This window comes from Podarcis muralis, chromosome 10 (genome assembly GCF_964188315.1).
Source record: "Podarcis muralis chromosome 10, rPodMur119.hap1.1, whole genome shotgun sequence".
Lineage (NCBI taxonomy): Eukaryota > Metazoa > Chordata > Lepidosauria > Squamata > Lacertidae > Podarcis > Podarcis muralis.
The window spans coordinates 56,912,810-56,934,519 of NC_135664.1; the positions used below are offsets into that span (position 1 = coordinate 56,912,810).

The 21,710-nt window shown below is 41.2% G+C and overlaps 1 protein-coding gene across 5 annotated transcripts in view; it reads right to left on the reverse strand.

The window, feature by feature from the left end:
* The window catches only part of FGD4 (FYVE, RhoGEF and PH domain containing 4), a 100,777-nt gene that overhangs the window by 30,788 nt on the left and 48,279 nt on the right, over positions 1 to 21,710 (reverse strand). For 2 of the 5 annotated variants that reach the window (XM_028746199.2, XM_028746201.2), the window contains exons 2-3: positions 9,310 to 9,471; positions 3,075 to 3,255 (exon numbers count right to left, since the gene is read on the reverse strand). In XM_028746199.2, coding sequence (XP_028602032.2) covers positions 3,075 to 3,255; positions 9,310 to 9,471 — 343 coding nt within the window. Of the gene's footprint in view, positions 1 to 3,074; positions 3,256 to 5,563; positions 5,738 to 9,309; positions 9,472 to 17,006; positions 17,221 to 21,710 lie in introns of those variants that run through there. The other 3 variants (XM_077935083.1, XM_028746200.2, XM_028746202.2) reach the window with 3 other exon arrangements.

Here is a 21,710-nt window from a genome sequence, read left to right on the forward strand (position 1 = left end):
AGCAATGTTAAACAAAGCTGAGTCAAAAATTTGCACAGAGAATGGTGAGCGAAGAATGGCTACAATCCTATTCACGCTTACTTAGGACTTGCTTGGTAAAACGTGTGGCTAAACCCCATTGAAGTCAACATACTACAGTCAATGTTGTTTGCTGCTTCTAAGGCTTACATCACATGGGTTTTTTAAGACTGGGTACAGCCAAAGCAAACACAAAGTGGCAGGGATTTCCACAACTAATAAAGGTAAAGGTGAGAGAATCTGCGTCCACTGCTCTTCTCCCAGCCAACTGATTCCCCATATCAGAGCTCAGGTTGGAGAAAATGATATTGGGAATGAAGTCAAGCACCATCCCACCCTCTACTTTGCTACATCACACAAAGATATGACTATTAAAAACACAACATTCTTCGACATGAAATGCAGCCTTACTGCACTTCTTCCCACTGTGTACTTCAGTGTTTCATTGCTACCTACATTAAACAAACATCAATAGATCTTGCTGAGAGCACTGAATTATTTTTCTTGGATTTTTCTCTATGGATTATTATGAACACATTGAAAAAGAACACGAAGCCTTGCATTGTTTACTCTGTCAGGCAGTGACTCTCCAAAGTCTCAAGCCGATGTCTTTCCCAGCCCCCGTTACCTAACCCTTTTAATGGGAGAGGACGAGGATTGAACCTTGAACCTTCTGTATACAAAGTGTGTGCTCTTCCACGGTGCACTGGCCTCTCCCCATATAAGTGTTTGTTTACCTTACATTGTTATTCTGAATTTTTTCATCAGGGTCAGAAATTGGAGAGGTGGGGTGAAGGGAGACGATAGTTACAGAACAAACATAATAAAGTCTACTTTTTCAAATTCAGGGTTAGAGAAGCAGATGTTGCTCAACTACAACTCACATCAACCCTGATCACTGGCCGTGATAGCTGGGACTGATGGGAGTTGGAGTTCAACGGCACCTGGAGCACCAAAGTTTCCTAGCCCTACATTACACAAACTGCCAATGTAGCAATGCCCCAACCTTTGCCCTAATGTTTGCCCAAGCTTTGTTATTTTCTTTTGGCATGTGCCTTCACCATTCCTCCAAACTCCACTTTATTTATTTCACTGCGATTGTTCAGAGTGAGAGTATATGACCGCTGATGTTCTATTCCCCACTTTTTCGAACATGTAAACCATTTTAAAGTGATCATTGTGAAAGGATCATCTTTTCCCCAAAGTATTTTGAGTGTTATCTCTTCCCACACCAGCCATGTTCCCTCTCCTTGCACCTGGGCTCACTCCCTCACTGCATCTCTCTTTCTTGAAATCCTACCACCTCGCATAAAAGCCCACGCTTACCTCTCATTTTTCCTCCTTCAACATACCACTTTAGCTGGACTTTTTAAAAAAGTGAAATGTTTTTGCTGTGTACTTTGGCAGCTCCCTGAACACTTCTATGCTTTGCTTTCTTCCTTGGTTCATTTTTAGCACCTGGTGCATCCACTCAAAGATTATCCACCAAGGTGCATAATCTACCTCTCTTCTTTTTTTAGCATAACCTAGCAACACTCCATACTTCAGAACAGAGCCCACCTCCACAGGTACACCATCTTCTTCTCACAGCCAGCTTTTTTGTGTGTGGCATGCATAAGGCACAGTCGCTGGTACCTGCAGCCATTCTGCTCCAAGCAAGCCAGTACCTGGATGGGAGACCACCTGGGAAGCTTGGATGCTGCAGGCAAGGCATGTCACCTTTTTATCCCTAGCTAACTGCCTAAGCAAGCTGGTTGGGGATAAAATGGCTTAGAAGCTAAGGGTCCAAAGGGCTACTGGTCCTGTTGGGAGGATACTGGTCCGAATGACTCATATTCACACTAGTTTTTAGGACTGTAACTTTAAGAACTGGTGCCTGGGAGTGGATTCCCAGTAAAATTTAAAAGTCTATTCTGGGTTATTGAAGTAGTATATTATAAAAGCAATTCTGTTATAGTTACTTTTTGAATACTTTTTTTTTACACTAGTTTACAAACTAAGATTTACAATCTGATACAAATCGTACTGCATCCTGTTTCTGAATCTTTCTATAATAATATACGGTGGTACCTCGGTTTACGAACTTAATCCGTTCCGGAAGTCCGTTCTTAAACCGAAACTGTTCTTAAGCCAAGGCACACTTGCCCTAATGAGGCCTCCCACTGCCGGTGCCCTTCCACCGTTCGGCTTACATTCTTAGACCGAGGTAAAGTTCACAAACTGGGACACTACTTCCGGTTTTGCGGAGTTCGTAAACCGAATCGTTCGTAAACAGGGCTGTTCTTAAACCGAGGTACAGTAAACACACAACTGATGCACATTTAACTTGTGCGCATTCAGCTTTATGAGCTTGACAAAAACTTTTATATAAAGGGGGCGGGCATCCAGGGGGAAAGACTTTGGCAATTGCACCTTCCACTGTACCCAATGTGTTTTGACTATACACAATTTTGGCTTTAGGCGCAATCCTCAGAACATAACCCACATCCAAGTTGTGAAATCCCTCTTCACAAATATTGGTAACTGTTCTGGTATTTTAAATATGGTTATGGGTGCCATAACTGAAACCGTGTTGTTTATATAATAATCAATCCTCATTGTCATGGGAAATCAAATCTGGATAACTGTTCGAGTGTGAGTGTTTAATGGAGCAGAAGCATGAGTTATAGCAGCCAAGTGTGGTGGCATGGTGGACGGAATCAGAGTGAGTGACAGATGGATAGCGTGGAGAAAGACTGTAAGAGAGTTAGACTGCCCTATCTAAAGGAACGGAATGCAAGCCTTTGACATCCACAACCAATATATAGACCCATTTATTTGACTAGCAAGAAGATACCTGGTGTGCAGAATGAACAAGTTGGCCCAATATAAAGGAGAGACAAAGGAATAATATATAGCCTTAAGAAACGTATCAGCTTCCCAATTTTGCATTTCACTAGAACACAACCATCCATCTATGCTATAAAAGTGGAGCACACACCAGTTCCTCATTCACTGTCACTTATGCTTCTTTTAATCTGTACCCTTTTGAATAAAAATGAAACAAACTTGTTTACCTGCCTCCTTCAAAATGACTGATGAGATCAGACACTTTGCTAGTTTTTTCTTTAGATACGCAAGAAGAGGTAGGTGTAACTTCCTCCATTCTTGGCTTCGTAGAATGTAAAGCTTTATGCCTGGGGGTTTGGTGGGCAATGGATGACTGTGAATTCTGCAGATGTAATGGCTTTGGAGGCACTGTGAAGAAAAAGGAACATACTATACTGTATTTTGCATTTGGAGGCATTTCATAGATCAAAGCTGTTCAACACTGTGACTCCCGGAAAGGCCTATGGGATTCTTAAAACCCTTTCCAAAACCACCAGATTTCCCGGTTTTTTTATTTTCAGGAAAGCTCTGCTATTACTATAAACACTGCTATTATTATAAACACAAAAACTGTACTCTGTACACCCTGCCTTAACTCTACTCTTTTCAGTGCCTGCCCAGATATGTAGAAGGTTTACATGTGTTTTAATACATTTTTAGCTGATCACTGATTTTAATTATTATTTAAATGTTTTTAATAGCTCTTTTTATTGGTAATTTTATTGTTTCATTCTTTCTGTAAACCGGTTTGTGGGTGTTTTTGTTGTTTTATATAATCAAGTGATATATAAATTATATGAAAATAAATAAATACAGGCAACTCCCCACTTGTGCGTGACCAGCACGTGCGCTCCCATTGACACACATGCTGTTTTCAGCACCAAAAGGGGACAGGGTGGAAATGGGGGATCCCAGTGATGCATGGGGTGGCCAGGAACAGAACCCCCGTACAATTGGGGTAAATGTAAATAAATGTTGTACTCTGTCTATTCTCTCTCTCTCTCTCTCTCTCACACACACACACACACACCACCTTCTTAGGTACTTAAGCAAGATCTGCCTCGTGTCCAGCCTCCACAACTTCATCAAGAGATGTATAACTAATAAGCACAGCAGCAAGGCTAACCCACAAAGCCCACAGATGATCTGATACTGTAAAATAATGTTCTGGAACTTCCTACAGCTGAAGCAGCTCCAGGTTTTTGCGAGCCATAACTCTTTCCTCTTTGGCTTCTCTGCCTTTGTACTAAGATGTGCCTTGTCCAACAATTTCTTTCAAAATTATCTCAATGCCATGTACAAAACTCTCCCTGGCCTGCAATCCAAAATTCGCCAGAGAGCAACTTCTTCTGTACATAGTACACAGGCTTGCATAAGACGATGTGAATGAAAAAGGCCCCACCTCAGAGCCCATCTCTGCTATGAAATGGGAACATAGGAAGCTGTCATACATAAAACCAGGCCATTGGTCTATCTAGCTCACTGACTGGCAGTGGCACTCCAGAATTTTGGGCAAAGGACATATCCAGCCCTAGCTGCAGGTGCCAGTCCACTGAACCTGGGAATTTCTGCATACAAGGCAGATACTCTACAGCCTTTTCCAATTTACTAGGTGACCTTAGGAAAGCCATCCTCTCAGCCTCTGCATTCTCTCAAACATTTGCAATATGAGAATTATAATAATGGCCTTACAGGAGTGTTGCAAGGATAACTGAGATAATATATGCAAAACACTCTAAACATTCAATAATGGCTTTATGAATACAGTACCAAGTATTTATTCAACAGCAAGGAAGAGCACTCTGCATATGCTCAGAGGTAATTTCTAGCCTAATAAGCTCTTTCCAGGGCTGAGCAATAACTCAAAACAGACCACTCCCTTTATTTTAAACCACTTTGAGGTTTTATTACAATCAAATGGTATATAAATGTAAACCTATAGTCACTACAGAAGAAAATACCACCAATGGACACATTGATGGGGCATGGATTTGAAGTTAAACACACACACCCAAGCACCAAGGCTCAAACCTGAATCAGGGAGAGGAACAAGCAAAGCATATTCCACAATCCAAGTAAGCCATGGACAAGTCTCTGTTTGTCTGTCTCTCAGTGTTAGAAACTGAGATATAAAATCTAGGAGCCAAATAGCACCTTAAATCTGGGCTATAGTCACCACAATGATATGCCTAGCTGCATTTTTTGTGTGTGCAAGATTACGAAGCAAATGGTCTGTGGGGAAGTGCGGCACCAAAAGACACACGTCTCTTGGTGCTGCGCTGCCACATGAATTAGCTGATTTGCGGGGCAGCGCAACACCAAAAGAGGCATATCTTATGGTGCTGTGCTGCCCAACAGACCAGCTGAGTGGTGTGGCATCGCAGCCACACAAGCTAGCCAGATGGAGAAGTTAAGGGCCAAACCTGGCAACCAGATATCTCTACTTCATCACAAAAGGCCGGCTGACTGTCGCAAAACACAACTGGCGCCCAGCTAATTTCGAATGCTGCTGCTATCCCTCTCTCTCTTTCACACACACAGGGGGAGATAGTGCTTCTCAACACATCAGGGGTTATGGAATACAGCTTGTAGGCTACATACGCAGCTGCCACAAGAAGAAGAAAGGAATTTCCCAGCTGAAGCCGCTGTCTCTCTCCAGTTTCTTTATTGCACTTACTGCATCACACCTTTTCTTCAAGGAGTGCAAGGTGGCATACATGGTTTTCTTCCTCCTCATTTAATCCCAACAGCAAACCTGTGAGGTGGTTAGGCTAAGAGGCAGCAATTGGCCCAGGGTTACTCAGTAAGCTGCATGGCTCAGTGGGGTTTTGAACCGTGGTCTACCAGGTCCCTGAATTCCAAACCCAATCAAAGTGTCAAAACGTTAAAATAAAAAAACAAAACCTCAAAACTTTGGCAAGCCAAAGGTGGTCAGTCACATGCCTTGTGTGGCAATCTCTGCAAAGTACAACTATAACCTGTGACAAATTGGTATTTTCTGAGGACCAAGTCACCTGTAAGCTCATGAAAAAGTTTATGTATGCACACACAAACGCATGCTCAGGACTCACAATAGCTTAAGAAAATCAGTCCAGCATGGATAGCAAATAAACAGGATTCTAAAAAATAATTGTAACAAAAATCACAATCCCTACAAGCATCCCAGCAGGATCAAAACCAAGTGTTTCTTTCTGTAATGAAGCATCTGTAACTGACCCATCAACTCCTCCTACTCCCCATGTTAATGGAAGTCTTCTGAAAACTTAAGAAAATATTATGGAGGGACAGCCATCACCACCCTGTTTTTCTTTGAACTGTTGTAATTGCTCATTATAGCTGTTTTATCTGTCAGTGTTCTTCGAATCTGCTTTGACATCCACCTGCATGCTGTTAAGAGACTGAGCTGTTTGCTACTCTGTGTTTTCTCTAGAAATGACAGGCAGATCTAGGCCAGTGAACATCAGCTAATTGCCATGAAATCGAACAGCTAGCTAACAGAGAGAGATGATAAAATGTAAGGGGGTTGGAGGAGAACTCAAAACCAGAAACATGGCTGAGAAACAAGGAGGCCACAGAACAATCCTAGGAAATAAGTCTGAATGGAAGTAGCAGCAGCATAGATGGTGTTAATGATAACAAAGCTGTGTCATACAGAAAGCATCTTGAGCAGGGTGAAGAATGTTAAAAGCAACCTTCCATTAAGCACCTAAGAGCAGCCCTGTTGAATTATACCAAGGGCCATCTGGTCTAGTATCCAGTTCTCATGGTGGCCAACAACTTACTTTATTTAATAAACTGTTTCACAGCCTGAAACCATTGATAAGTTCAAGATAAGATAATTTATTATGGTCAAAGACCAGTTCGTATAACACAATAATGACAGTGTTCATAAAGACAAAATATACAATTGGAGCAGATTGCAGCAGTAGCTCATGAATTAAAATTGAGATATTGTGATAGGAATTTTGAGGTCTTAGACCTAGTATCTGAAGACAGTCATCCTTGAGTAATAGCCACAAAAGGCTTTATACTCCAGTAATCTGCCTGATCTTTTAAAAGCAGTCTGCACTAGTGTTCATCACTATATAAAGGTAAAGGTACCCCTGACAACTCTAGGATTGCGCACTCATCTCGCTCTATAGGCCGAGGGAGCCGGCGTTTGTCCGCAGACAGCTTTCGGGTCATGTAGCCAGCATGACTAAGCTGTTTCTGGTAAACCAGAGCAGCGCACGGAAACACCGTTTACCTTCCCGCCGGAGCGGGGATTTGAACCGCCGACCTTCTGATCAGCGAGCCCTAGGCTCTGTGGTTTAGACCACAGCACCACCCGCATCCCTCGATCATCACTATATATTTACTAGCAAATTCCATAGTTTATCGATTATATATATAGAGAGAGAGAGCGCTTTTGTCTGTCCTGAACATTGTACCATTCAGCTTTATTAGATGACTTCAGGTTCTAGTATTTTATGGGGGAGAGAAAACTTCTAATCTATTTCATCATATACACTTCTGTCATGTCCCTCCTAACTCACTGTTTGTCTAAACAAAATTTCTGACTGAAGACTTAAATATTAAACATATCCCATCCCATTGTTCCAAGAATTGTTAGAACAGATAGTACAGGACTGGGACGACCATTGCTTCGGCATTTACACGAGTCCATTATTTTGTGCCATTGTATTCCAAAACACCAAAGTAATAGACATACAGCAGACTGCCTATCCTGATGTTTCTCTGTTTACATGATTATGAAAGTGCACGCTGTTCCAGGAATTTGGTTAGACAAACCATTTAGTTTAGGACCGAAAAACCCTTAAAGACTACTCTGTGTCACTTACTTTGAGGTCATGCTGAGCTGTATGCACATGTTGTTTCACCTTAGCAAACACTGTAAACACACACACTGTGCCTTGTTTTAAAGGCTAAACAAATGCTGAAATAAGTTGGCCAACAGCCACCTACGCCACCCCTAAAAACCTCTCTCTGGAGATAACATGTGATATAGGATGATTAGGCCTACACAGCTGTGGACAGCTTCCCATCCATACCATCCCACATGGTTCAGAAGGGAACCATGGTGAGGCATTATCAAGGGGCACAATTGGCTACAGAGTGAAGAGAAAAGAAGCTTTCATTCTGTGAACTTCATTCATGGATCCATGGATCCAAGCCTTAACTCTGGTAAAGAACTAGGAAACTTGCTCCAAAAACTCTTGCTCTTTTCTAATGCCCTATTTGCACCCCTGGATCGTAATAACTAACATTTTCCAGGCTAAATTTATGTAGTTGTTTGCTTCAGATAGCAGCAATATAAAGTTAAAAAAAAAAGTTAAAGCAAGTTTAAACATCGCACACATTTTTTCCCCTGGATTTGTTTTTGCATGCTGGGTGGGGACTCAATAGTTATATAAAATGATACAATTGGTTTCCAGAGATTTAAAGCTGCTTTTCAGAAAGAAACCAAGTATCAACTAACACTCTACAAAACCAGGTCAGGGCCTGTTGTTTGTTGGCAGAACAGATCTGGAATAGCAAAGACACCCTTTGAATATTTCCCACTCCATTCAGGGCAGACCTTTGATTGAACAAACATACGGAATAAAGAAAATGCCCTAAGTTTTCCTCAATTAGCAAGTTGGAGGAATTGTCTTTACGGCAAATAGGCCTGCAGTGCCATCTGAAGATGGTTCAGAAACTTCAGCTGGTGCGGAATTCAGAGGCCAGGTTGCTCACCAGAGCAAGACGGTTTGAGCATATTACACTGACTGCACTGGCTACCAATTAGTTTCTGGGCCCAATTTAAAGTGCTGGTTTTGACCATCTCTTTGCATATGAACCTACCCGGACCCCAAGATCATCTTCTGAGGACCTCCTTCATGTGCCTCCTCCTCAAGAGGTTCAGAGGGTGGCAACACGAGAACAGGCCTTCTCTGCAGTGGCTCCCTGTCTGTGGAATGCTCTCCCCAGGGAAGTTCGCCTGGCGCCTTCATTTTACACCTTTAGGCGCCAGACAAAAAGTTCCTTTTTAACCAGGCCTTTGGTTGATTTGATTGACATCCTATGCCCTTTTAAAATGTGGTGGGGGCTTGAGGGGGGCGTTATTGGGTTGTTTTTATTTTTATTTTGTGGTTTTATATTTTGATTTTATTCTGTGAACCGCCCTGAGACTTCCGGGCATAGGGCAGTATTTATAGGGCATAGGGCAGTATAAATAAACAAATAAACAAATAAGACAAGAATTGTATCCATCCCTTGCTATTTTCACCACAATGCATCCACAATCTCACAAAACCTGATCAGTTAGTGTGTGTGAGCGAGCCATTTTATTTGTGTCACAAAATACTGCATATTTGGTAAAGGTACTTGACTTGGTGGCCTCCGAGAGTCAACAGCTGGTCACAGATATGAGCTGCTACTGACCTTGTGGTTTTGGAATTGAAACTGGCTGTGGAGATGGCTTCTCTGGTACGATTCCATTTATTTTCTGAGCCACCTCATTGCCAATGTTTGGCTCATACAGTCTAGTTGTGCTGCTCGTCGTGCACAGTGGAGTTATGAAGATCTTTGGACATGTGCTGCCACCTGGAAGGAGAAAAGGCAACTGTGAACATGACTGAACATATGGACTTCCTTGCTAGCTCATATAAGGAAGACGGGAAGAAATTCTGTTCCGTGTTAATAGCCGAGTTCAGAGTGGTTTATCTCCTCTTACAATATGGAGCAATAACTTGGAAAACCTGGATAAGCCTAACTTCTGCATGCACTTTTAGGAGAGTACACTTCAGTGGAATTTGAAACTATGCATGGTATTGGAGAGCCCAATGCTCAAAGAGGCTGGTGATTTCTCATTTTTACAGCAAGCTGCGAAAACGTTCAAAATTTCCAGTTGTGGCTGTAATGTGTTTGTTATAATTATGCAAGAGCAAATTAATCTCAGCTTCTACTACATCAAAAAAGTGTGTTAAAAGACAGCCTTGGGAATTGGGCTGCTAGTTTATCCTTCTGTCCACTACCTAATAGTCACATTGCCCAGTGGTTTTACAGGCCATAAGTATGATTGCCAGACAAGTCTCAATTTCCACTGACTCTGGAGACCTTTTCTTGAAGGCAACTTTCATAGTAAAAGCTCTGCATTAAGTGGCTCGGGAATGATACTCCACAGCCATGAAAATAATTAATCAGAATTGGCCATCCATAGAGGAATCATGGGATTCTTTCACAGTAAACAAGTTAAATATAAAACTCTGTTTTATATTAATTTCTCTTAACTGGTCCTTCAACATCTTACCATTGGTCATTTGGGCGAATTTTGTATCTGCTACCCTTTACTCACAAATTGTATTTTTTTCTTTCTTCACAAAGTACTAACCACCGTATCAGTAATGAGAGACATTTTTCAGCATTATCTTTTTCAGCAGCAGTTTTTGAAAAGATTAGGCTGTTTGCTTTGATTTAGACTTTTTACTCTTGAATAAGGGGGCGGGTGGCGCTGTGGTCTAAATCAGTGAACCTCTTGGGCTTGCCAATTGGAAGGTTGGCAGTTCGAGTCCGCATGATGGGATGAGCTCCCATCACTCCCTCCCACCTTCTGCCAACCTAGCAGTTTGAAAGCATACCAGCGTGAATAGATAAATAGGTACCGCTGTGGCGGGAAGGTAAATGGCATTTCTGTGCACTCTGCTACTCGTCATGGTGTCCTGTTGCACCAGAAGCTGTTTAGTCATGCTGGCCACATGACCCAGAAAGTTGTCTGCGGACAAATGCCGGCTCCCTTGGCCTGAAAGCAAGATGAGCGCCGCACCCCATAGCGAAGTTTGACTGGACTTAACCATCCAGGGGTCCTTTACCTTTACCCTTGAATACTTATTTCTTGATGCCCACTGCTAAAAGAATAGAATATCTTTTACAGAGTCGCTCCAGATTTTTGAATAGTTTATTGTTCTTTCCATTTGACTGGGCCATTTGACTTCAGATGGAGTTAGCATTTTAGGTCAACCTTTTGCTGCTCCATCTATGGATTTGTCATCTCAACAGTATACTTTAACTACATTTAGGCATTATACAAATTTGATTTTGGTCCTGCTATTCTTGAATACTGTGTAAATATTTAATCATCTTTTATAAAACAAACAAACAAACAAATATGCTAGTAGGACAGGCTAGTATTTTGTGTTATTTTGTTGTACTGTCGAGGAAGACCATTTGGACAGAACCATTTCCAGTTTTATATGCATTTTCATTAATTTCTTATTTTAATATTTCAGTATTTGATTCATAACTAATATTTGATATATGCCAGTGCTGGGCATATTCTGTTATGCTTGGTTGATTCACATTACATATTTTAATTTTTGTTTTAAAACTGTTTTTGTCTGAAAATGAAGCTTATGTTGTATAAACTGGGGAAAAATATTTTGGCAAAATGCAGAAAATTCATTTGAGATTTCACCTTGTGACTTTACATAACCACAAAGTCATCAGGTCTAAGTTCGCACAATTTCAAGTATCTCAGCATTTTCTCTTTAAATCTGTGCTGCCTTAAAATGCTAAAATGAGCAGAAACGTTCAAGGTTAGTACATAGAAGGCTGCATTTGTTTGCTGAGATTTAATAGACAAGGCAGAATTTATGGCACTATAGCTACCAAATAATTTAGAAGTCACCAATAAGAATTACACTTCTTATTACACTATCAATGGTCACTGTCAATTCACGAGGACAATTTACAGATTTAAATACCCCCTTTGTAAACCGTTTGCACATCCTTAGCTTTGTGTATTTTCCAAGACACACCATTTTGACTACTTTAGCCAAAAACTTTCTACTGTCTCTGTTCCACCCCAGAGCTGCACATGACAATTTTGCTTAGGCTTTACACTGCAAGACAGAAAACAATTACATCAGTTCAGCTAAGGGAATGTCTTTGGCTAGATGAACAATATTAAGGAGAACTTCATTTAAAAGAAAAGTGTTCCAAAATTCTGTCAGATATTAGGAAAAATATGACACAAATGCAGCTGTAAAAACAATAGATGGGCACTGTCATGTGATGCTCTGAGAGAACAGCTGCAGAATTTGGCTACCTGTACTCAACAAGAGGCCAGCACAATATGTAGAATGAATTTCCTAACAGTGACATCATCAAATGTGACATAGAGGACGATATGGGTTGGAACCTTAAGCTATGTTAGGCAGCAGTAGCTACTAAAAGTTAATGGACTGGATTGTGTCATTTATAACTTAAGACACAATTTAAAAAAGAAAGCCCTTATACCAACATTAGAAAGATATGTGCAAGGAAAACGAAATGTTGAATAAACCATTGTGAGAATGGAAATCCTGCACTGATGTAGTCACAAGTAAGACACCATTGTTAATAGCTCCTTTTTGGAAAGGAAGGGAGGAAAGGATCATTCTCAGTGACAAAACTGTGGTGTACATCCTCTGTATGAATGCACTCTCTTATTTAGGGTTTGTATTTACAATGCCAATTTTGCAGTATAAGGATGGACATTACTCCAAGTGCCACTTCCCAAACTAAAACAGTAAACCATAAACCCTTCCCTTCAGTGCTTCAAACACATTTTGCAATTTAACAGGTTTCTGCTGAAGCAACCAACACAAAAACGCTTAATTGCACGTATGGATCTTCCTGTACTGTATAGGCTTGTAAATCACTCTATCTGCAGAGGACCACTTCAAACTTCAAAGTGCTCTTGTTAGAAAGTACAATTTGACGGAAAGAGATTTCTTTTGGGCATTTAGCTTTACTCAGGCCACCTCAACTAAAGTTTTTGAACTTCCTCAGGAGAGAATGTGGGGCAGGTCAAGGGAGTGCAAAGAAAGTTGAAGGATTTCCAGTGGGAAGTTAAAGTTTAATACTGAGGAACTCTGAATGCAAATCAGCAGGAACTAGTTTCCTAATGTATAATTTTTATCCCAAACACTAAGTAATAACAACAACAAAAAATTCCTTCCAGTAGCATCTTAGAGAAAAACTAAGTTTGTTATTGGTATGAGCTTTCGTGCACACTAGAAGGAATTTTGTTTGTTGGTTAACTATGGCAGACCAACACGGCTGCCTACCTGTAACTAGAACTAAGTAATAAGAACAAGTTTTCCCAGAATATTCTAAATGGTGGGAAGGGAGAGAATTGTTACAAAATGTGAAACAAATGTGAAACAATTTAGAAAGTGTTGTTTCCTTCCAAATTTGCATATCAATCTTGCCACAGAAATTACCTGGGCCTCCAGTGGCAAAGATGGCTCTAGAAGTGCCCCTGAACTACCATGTACTTGTTAATTCAGAGGGAGTGCAATCTTATCCAAAATCTGTGAACTTCCCAACCCCCTGATCTAGGAACTGCTCACCTACAGAGTTTCCATCTCATCTTTGAATGGATAGCAAAGACACACAGAAGTCAACTGTTATTAAAATGCTAAATAAATAAATAAATAAATAAATGTTTTGTTATAAAGTATGACTTCTATCTGCAGAAAAATTATAATTAACCTTTAACTGATTCGGAAAAGTGAGATGGTTTGAGATGATAAAAAGGTTACTATTAAAAGGGTCAGTCTTTAAACTTGTAGTATGCGTGTGAGCTTTCTGTGGCATCCTGTTTCTAAAAATACTGACCTAGTGGCTTTACTCGATTTCCTCACAATAAAGAGCATTTGCTTTCTTCATTCTTGAAATGCTTTTTTAAAAAAATATACTTGTTAAATATATAAATTATTTGACTATGTGCACAATCTTTAATGCATGATCTTTAGTATGTAGTACTGGAAATTTATGTAATAATTCAATGGAATTTAACAACCCTGAACTATGATCCCCATCCTATGGCTCCTATTTCTTCTGAAGGAGGAGTGCCTGGAATTCAATCTCAGTCACATAACTATTTTTGGCTGGTGTTTTTCTACAGAAGAATCATGGTAGTTAATTTTAAACATGAATGTTAGCCCTAAAGCTGAATAGCGAATTCATTTTCTGGTTTGGTTAAAGAGCAAGGTCCAGGAATGCTTTAATAACAGAGCAGCAATTTCACTGTACTTATGTGACAATCTCTTTATGCAGTATTGCTTATTTCACAGCACACTCGCCAAGCTTAACAGCCACTAGCTTATACAATACAGAAGGAAAATGAACAGCCAGTCCTTCTTGCGTGTTCACATGAAGAATCTACCTGGATGTCTCATCAACACTCCTGCACTTCCTGTTTCTGCCTTGAAAATAATAATATTTTTTATTATTTATACCCTGTCCATCTGGCTGGGTTTCCCAGTTCCCTTGATTGAGATGGATGGATGGATGGATTTCTATACTTCTTAATATATTAAAAATATCTTTAAGCAGTGTGCAGAAAACTGAAGCAACAACAAACAACTTAAACAGAATATTACAAAAATGCACAGTTACACCTTCCCTGTCACCCACAAAAGTATCACTCTAGACTTGGTTTTTATGGGCAGGCCCAAAGTAGACAGTACTTCCTCAGGCTGTCTACAGTTCCAGGTACAGCAGGTTTGTTGAGTTTCCCAGGGGGTCCAAAGAATGGGAAGATGGGGGCCCTCCATCTCTCAGCTCTTTCTTCACCCTCTGCCCTCTCCTCCTCCAGCTGCTCTTCATGGGTAAAGTTCAAGCCAAGAAAGTCCTGCTCTATGAAGTTGGTCACCTGCAACATTTCTTTATATCTACTAAACCCACCAGTACAGGCCTCAGTATTATAGTAACTCAGAAAGCTCTCCAATATAAATTTGATGTTAAAAGCATTCATTTATATTCATTAACTGAATGAAAAGCTTGAGCTAATCTTACAGGTCAGTGCTCTGCGCAGTTGAACTTAGCTATGTATTAGTTGCATCAAAATAATTGGATTATTTTTGTCTGCAACTGAGATAAATAAAACACAACATGGCTGAAGAAGTTAGGAAACAACGGTGACCACAAAGACTCCCAAATGTAACCATTAGTTTTAGGAAAGTTGGGCAAGTACAATGCACACCAGAGACATCTCTTTCTGTAATCTATACATGATCAGGTATCCCCAAGTTATTTAGAAAGTGTGCGTTCTTTTAACAGGAGTTGGAAGGGACCCAACTCCTTGCTCTGACTAAAGTTATCCCAGCAGAGAATTATGTAAAAGAAAACACAACAACAACAAATTACCTTTGGCCTTCGAAAATAGATTGTACATTGCCTTTAGATATGAAGTTCCTCCAAATTTTAGGCTTAAAAAAACCAAGTCTCCGCCTATCTAATTGCTATCTGGAGGCCCTTGTGCTGGTTCTGAAGATACTTTGTTTTTATTCTTTCAGCACTTTCTCTCTTTTAAAAATTCTTTGCACATGTGTGATTCCTTTCCAGGATGCATTACAAACCACCTGAGGATTGTGAGGCAAGGGCTTCCCCAAGGTAACTGTGAGAAGCTCCTCCCCCCCCTTCCGTTCACATTTTGGAAACCAGAGCAGACCAGCAAGGAATCACCAAATGGGGTGGGAGTCTACTGAACTGGTTCTGAATATTGATCCCCCAGAGCAGTGAGCTAGAATTGAACAAGTCACAACAGTAGGGATTTCACAGATCCCTCAGAGCAGGTGAGCTAGAATTGAACAAGTCACAACAGCAGGGATTTCACAGATTGTGAGGGCAGAAAGACAACCCTATCTTCTGATATTTCTGCAAGAAGATTGGAAATGCTAGGTGCATCTACAAGTCTTGGCTGGCATGTCAATGATGTTCCTGAGACATTTTTTCAATGACCATTCAATTCATGACTCAGAAGTCAAATTTATGTTCTGCAAATTGCCTCCCCACTTTATAGGTTTTAGTAAATTTCAGCCATGACGATTTCGTCAAGAATAAGGGAGTAGTAGAAAAGCAAAAGGAACCAAAAGCAAAAGTGTGGAAGGAAAGTCATATGGTATATGCATACATGCTGTATTGGCAAGGAAGTTGTAAGTGGGATGAGGGGGACACAGGGGGGGGGGTTAAATATGCTCTCTGTTCCTGTTTTTGAAAATGCAAATAATTTAATAAATAAATAAGGGATTAAAGTAACTTCAGAAAATGGCCAACAATGCAGTTGGTTTTCAGTGTCAAATCTGATGAATCTGCATGAATAATAATGTGATATAACGTTTTCTTTAAAAAGTTTCATGTTTAATTGTAAGCACCAGAAGAATTTTAGGGCAAGGAAGATCTTCTCCAAATATATCCGGGCAACCAATCTATTATTTCCAGACCTTGATGACATCATTACTTTTAACAACATTATATTTAAGTGTCTTCCTGCACTGATTTCTCCAGACCCTTCCTTTCCACAAAGCCAAAATAATTTCGACGCAACTATTTATACACTGCGTAAAAAAGGTAAACAGTGAACCAAGAGCCCCTAAAATTGTCCGGACTTTTAATCCCTTCAACACCCATCTGCCCCTAAAAAGCGTAAATGTACACAAGTGAAGATATAATATTAAGTGCTCAAAGGAAATCAGCATTTCTGGGGGAGTTGTAACAAACCAAACATGCATTTTAATTCACACTAGCACCACAAAATTCATAGATAACTGTTGCTGCGTCAAACTATACATATTAAAGGAAAAGCTGTTTCTTAACATTCCAGGAAGGACAGCTATTTTACAGATGAGAGAGGATCTCTCAGTACTATCACTAATGATTTATAGGAACAGGAACTAGGAATGATTTGACTGTAAACAGAGAATTCCCAACCGGAAATAGAAATCACTTAACAATCCATTTAGTTGCTCAAGAAAACTTCCAAGCACGCTAAAACAACAGAAGAGAGCCAAAACACAGTTTTTATGCATGCTATACTAACTGGCCATTATGTTTTCCTAACTAATAATACCAACTGAAACTAAGAAAGGGCAGGGGCGAGAGAGAGAGAAAAGGCATTCCACAAGTATGACACACAAGCAACATTTGTGAAAGTTTAGATTTTCAAACATACAGCTACGTTTTTCCTGAATCTGGGTATGCTTAAAACTATCAGAAGTGCATGCACACAGGAAGGAAGAACGTGGATTAGGGCAACTTTGGTAAACACACAAAAATAACAGCAGCAGCAACAAAACCAGAATGAAACCCTTTACCTGGATCAGATGACATGGCAGTCATGTATGCAGATACACACACGTCAATCTAGTGCCGTTAATCGTGCAGAGACTCAGTTTCGCAATGAGCAAGGATCATATGATAGGTTCACATACTCCTTAGCTGCGAGCTTTGCTGACCACATCTAGGAGGAGTTCTGAAATCATTACACACTGGAAGTTTACACTTCAGCGGGCGAGAGTCATGACCAGACCCACTGTCCCTTGAGGCACAGCTGTTTTTGCGCAGAGTGTATCGGCAAACATGCAAACGAGCAAGAAGTGGGGGGTGGGGGGGAGCACAAGGTTTCATTCCAGCTAAAAGAGTTAACAGGGAAGTTCAACTTATGTAACTTTCAAACTGCTGGAGAAAAGCACTCTGTAAAACTACAAAGGCTGTTTTCATCTAGTGCCTCAGCTGCTTAAAAACTCTGAACTCTGTCACAGTTTAAATGCAATAACAGCTCTTTCCACAAGCTGGCCAGCAGTATCTTTTTTGCCTCCTAAACTTGTGGTTATTTTGCCTTCAGCAACTTCCCTGAATGAGCAAACATTTCAGCTGCTTATTGGAGGTGAACTGGGGGGAACTTTTTTTTTTAACCAAATCAAAAGGAAACTAAGAGTTGTGGTTATATACTAATTATTAAGAAATCCACTGATGTATAAATTGTGGTGAACAGAAATGAACACCCTCTTGCATACTACATTTAGATAAAAACAGAGTAGCATTTAGACACACTTTAGCAAAGATAAAACTACTCACAAAATGGCCAAACCACTGGCCCACAAATAATTTTGGTCTTGGAACATCTCTAGGCTCAGCAAGTTTCATTTTTTAAAAAATGAAAATGAAAATTTTCTAGTCATAGTTTTGCCAAAACAACACCTAGCAAATGTGATATTGCAAAGCCCAAATTATTGCCCTGTGCTGTTTGATTTAACATGGATGTTCATAGCTGTCTACTTCTTGCTAGAAATAATAGAAACTGAGTTGGAAGAAATCTCATGGAATCATAGAATTGTAGAGTCAGAAGAGGCGACAGGGGTCATCTAGTCCAACCCCCCTGCAATGCAGGATTATTATTTTTTGCCCAAGATGGGGCTCAAACCCATGACACTGAGATTAAGAGTCTCATGTTATAGCAACTCAGGTCCCTGATAAGCAGCCATATGGGCTCCACTTTAATTGGTTTCACTTTTTTAAAAAGGAAGAGGGAGTCTACCCTCTTACCAAGAGGCCTACTATAGGAGTATGAATATAGCACCATTTCTGCTGTGCAAGCCTACTGTTTGCATTCTCCAGAACAAATATTGGCTATAGGTCATAGTTTGTTTGAAGCAAGACACACCCACAGACCTTGGTTCGGATGTAACAAACCACAAGCCTGGTTTGGGATGCAATACTAAGCTAAAGGTGAGGTGCCTTTTTCAATCTGAGGGCCACATTCACTTCCAGGTACATCACCATGGTCCATCACGGCAGCCATAAAGTTCTGATCCAATCGCCTTGGCATGAATGTTGAATTCCCATCAAATCAACTGTCTGGGAGCCCTCAACACTGCCTCCAAGACCAGCTCAGGCAGGGAGACTGCTGGGCCATGTAGTGGGTGCTCCTGCACGTATGCTCAGGAGTTCCACTGCCAGGGCTGGATTTAGATGAAGAAAGGCCCTAGGCTACTCCACTTGTGAGGCCCCTCCCAATCCCCCACCCTCACGACTAGAAGAAAATGAAAGAGTGTTATAAACAAAATTGAATGACGCCAAGGATGGTGATGGGTATTTAAAATTCTGCAATTCTCAAATTCTCCTCTAAAGGACATCAGAAAACGTCATCAAAATTTGTTTACAAACTTGCACAATAACTCAATAACAGGTCTGATTTCTGAAGGACTTTGCTGACCTTGTGATAATGACCTAGCACATGGACTTATATCTCTAAGATTCTGCCCCATAGAGCCCCACAAAAAAATTCAAGTTGGGCCCTAGAGTTTCAAATTGGGACCCACTGGCTGGCCCCAGGTCTCATAGTTGCTGGGCCCGAGTTGCCCTGCCATCGCATGAAGTCTTGGGTTTGCAATTTTGGGAGAGGGGAGACTACCCGCTGGGGGGAGGGTGGGCTGGGGAGGCCCCCTAGATTTAAAGGCCCTCGGCTTCAGCCTACTTAGCCTATACATAAATCCGGCACTGCCCACTGCAAAGCAGGCAACCACAGGCACCTGGCTCCTCCTCCAATGTACCTGGGGTCCTCCCTCTCTCACACAGGGGTGCTGGGCAACCATGCCAATGTGTTTCAAGTGTTCTGAGCATTTGAATTACATTAAACAGGGGTCTTCAAACTTTCCACCACATGGTATACCTGCAACAACTAAAAACTATGGTTTATGTGTGAGACAACAAAAACTGATTTTTTAAAAAAAAAATGAGAAAAGGACCGACTGAGAGGCATAGAAAGTTGATTGGGGGCTCTGTAAACTACCATAGTCCCAAATCAGCTTGCTATCTCTTCTAAGCTAGTGTACAAATGCTGAACTCAGGATGTCTGCTTATGGCCAGGGGTCAGTAAGGTTTATCTTGCCTGGGCTGGATTGGTCCCGCAGAGATCCTTCCGTGGGCCGGATTGCGCATGCGTGTGAGCGCACGTGCCTGCGATTTCCAGCATCTGCGCATGCGCAGACGCGATTTCTGGCGCTGCAGAAGCGAATTCCCGCACCGCACTGCACTGGTCTAGCGCAGTGCACAAACGGGCAGCTCCGTTAAGGGGTGGCTCTTGGGCCGGTCAAACGACCTCCACGGGCCGCTTCCGACCCATGGGCCTTAGGTTGTTGACCTCTGGTTTAAGCTATGCCTTTTCCTTGCACTCAAACTTTATATTTACAAATAAATATTGTAAAATACCGTAAGCTACCAGAGACGTCCTTCCAAAGGAAACTAAACCCAGGTAAGCAAACACATCCCTGAAACTTGTCGACACTAGAAGTGGGCTGGGCCTAACAATGGGGTAATTTTGAAATCAAAGACCAACTTTTTCAAATAAAAATAAAGTCTACATATTGGCATTTTTAGGTTGAAGCAACAAGGTGAAATTAAGGGGCACAGCCATACCATATGAAACACATTTCAGGTATGCTATTACAAACCCATGCCATAGTTAGGGAAAATAAAAGTCTTCAGTATAAAAGATGGCACAGGCTTATGTGAAAACCATTTCACTCTCAATTAAAAGCTTGGTCTATCATTCCTAGAAACCTCAGTTTTCTAAAAGGAAAGTTAAGAGATCAACTGCTTTATCTGTGGATGATTAAAAAGATAAGGGGATACATGAGAGATTAAGGGAGATACAGTGCTGACCATCTCATTAATCTAATCCAAAAAGTCTACAACTGATTTTGTACTTAGCAGTGCTTAGACTAACCAAGGTCAATGAAATAAAGCTGTTCAAGCGCCTAGCAGGCAAAGCTCAGATCCCTCCACTTTGAAATGGTAATAGTAAATTCACACATTCCTATTGTAAAGATGTCAATGTGGTGATCAGAGATCAAACTACAATAATTTTTGTTGTGCCCATTGGTGTGTTGGTGCAGTGGTTACTCCTACACTCCTTTCTATTAACAGAATTTTAAAAGCTCAAGAATCAATGTATTTGCTTCTTTGTAGAGAAGACAGTATGGAGTATGTGGGATGCAGATTCAGTTCTTCCCATGTGTCCCCACCCCCACCACGGAGCCCTTGTTTACAAACTGCTTCCAAGGCTGCTCAATGTGGCAGAACCCAAAGCCAAATTCCCATTTACAACAACAAAGTATCACCCTCCCATTATTATGAGGAATTTTCAACGACTACACCAGGGGTAGGCAACCTAAGGCCCAGGGGCCAGATGCGGCCCAATCGCCTTCTCAATCATGCTGGCCAAATGACCCAGAAGCTGTACACCAGCTCCCTCAGCCAATAAAGTGAAATGAGCACCGCAACCCCAGAGTCAGCCATGACTGGACCTAATGGTCAGGGATCCCTTTACCTTTACCTAAGGATAAAGGACCCCGAAAGTTAAGTCCAGTCGTGAACAACAGTTTTTCCGGGTCAGGTGGCCAGCATGACTAAGCCGCTTCTGGCAAAACCAGAGCAGCACACAGAAACGCCATTTACCTTCCCGCCGGAGCGGTACCTATTTATCTATTTGCAATTTGACATGCTTTCGAACTGCTAGGTTGGCAGGAGCTGGGACCAAACAATGGGAGCTCACCCCGTCGAGGGGATTCGAACCGCCGACCTTCCGACCAGCAAGCCCAAGGTTCAGTGGTTTACACCACAGCGCCACCTGCATCCCATTTTACTTGATAAAATAACACTGAATCACTGAGGTCTCAATCTAAAGGGCATTACACACACACACACACACACACACACACACACACACACACGTGTGTGTGTGTGTGTGTGTGTGTGTGTGTGTGTGTGTGTGTGTAGCTCCTATTTTTAAGAGGAAGGTATCCTACAGATTTTTTAAACAATCTGAAACAAAGAGCTTAATAGTTCTCCATTTTAAAGGTTATGTGTTCCATTTAAATTGCTCTCCACATTAACATTTCTTTAGGTTTCTCTGATGCAACACCAGTTTTAATTAAAAGAAGCAGAAGAACATTGCATGCAGCAGGTTCCAGATTCAATCCCTCAGAGCCCGGGTGGCCCCTGGAACGTCTTGCAAT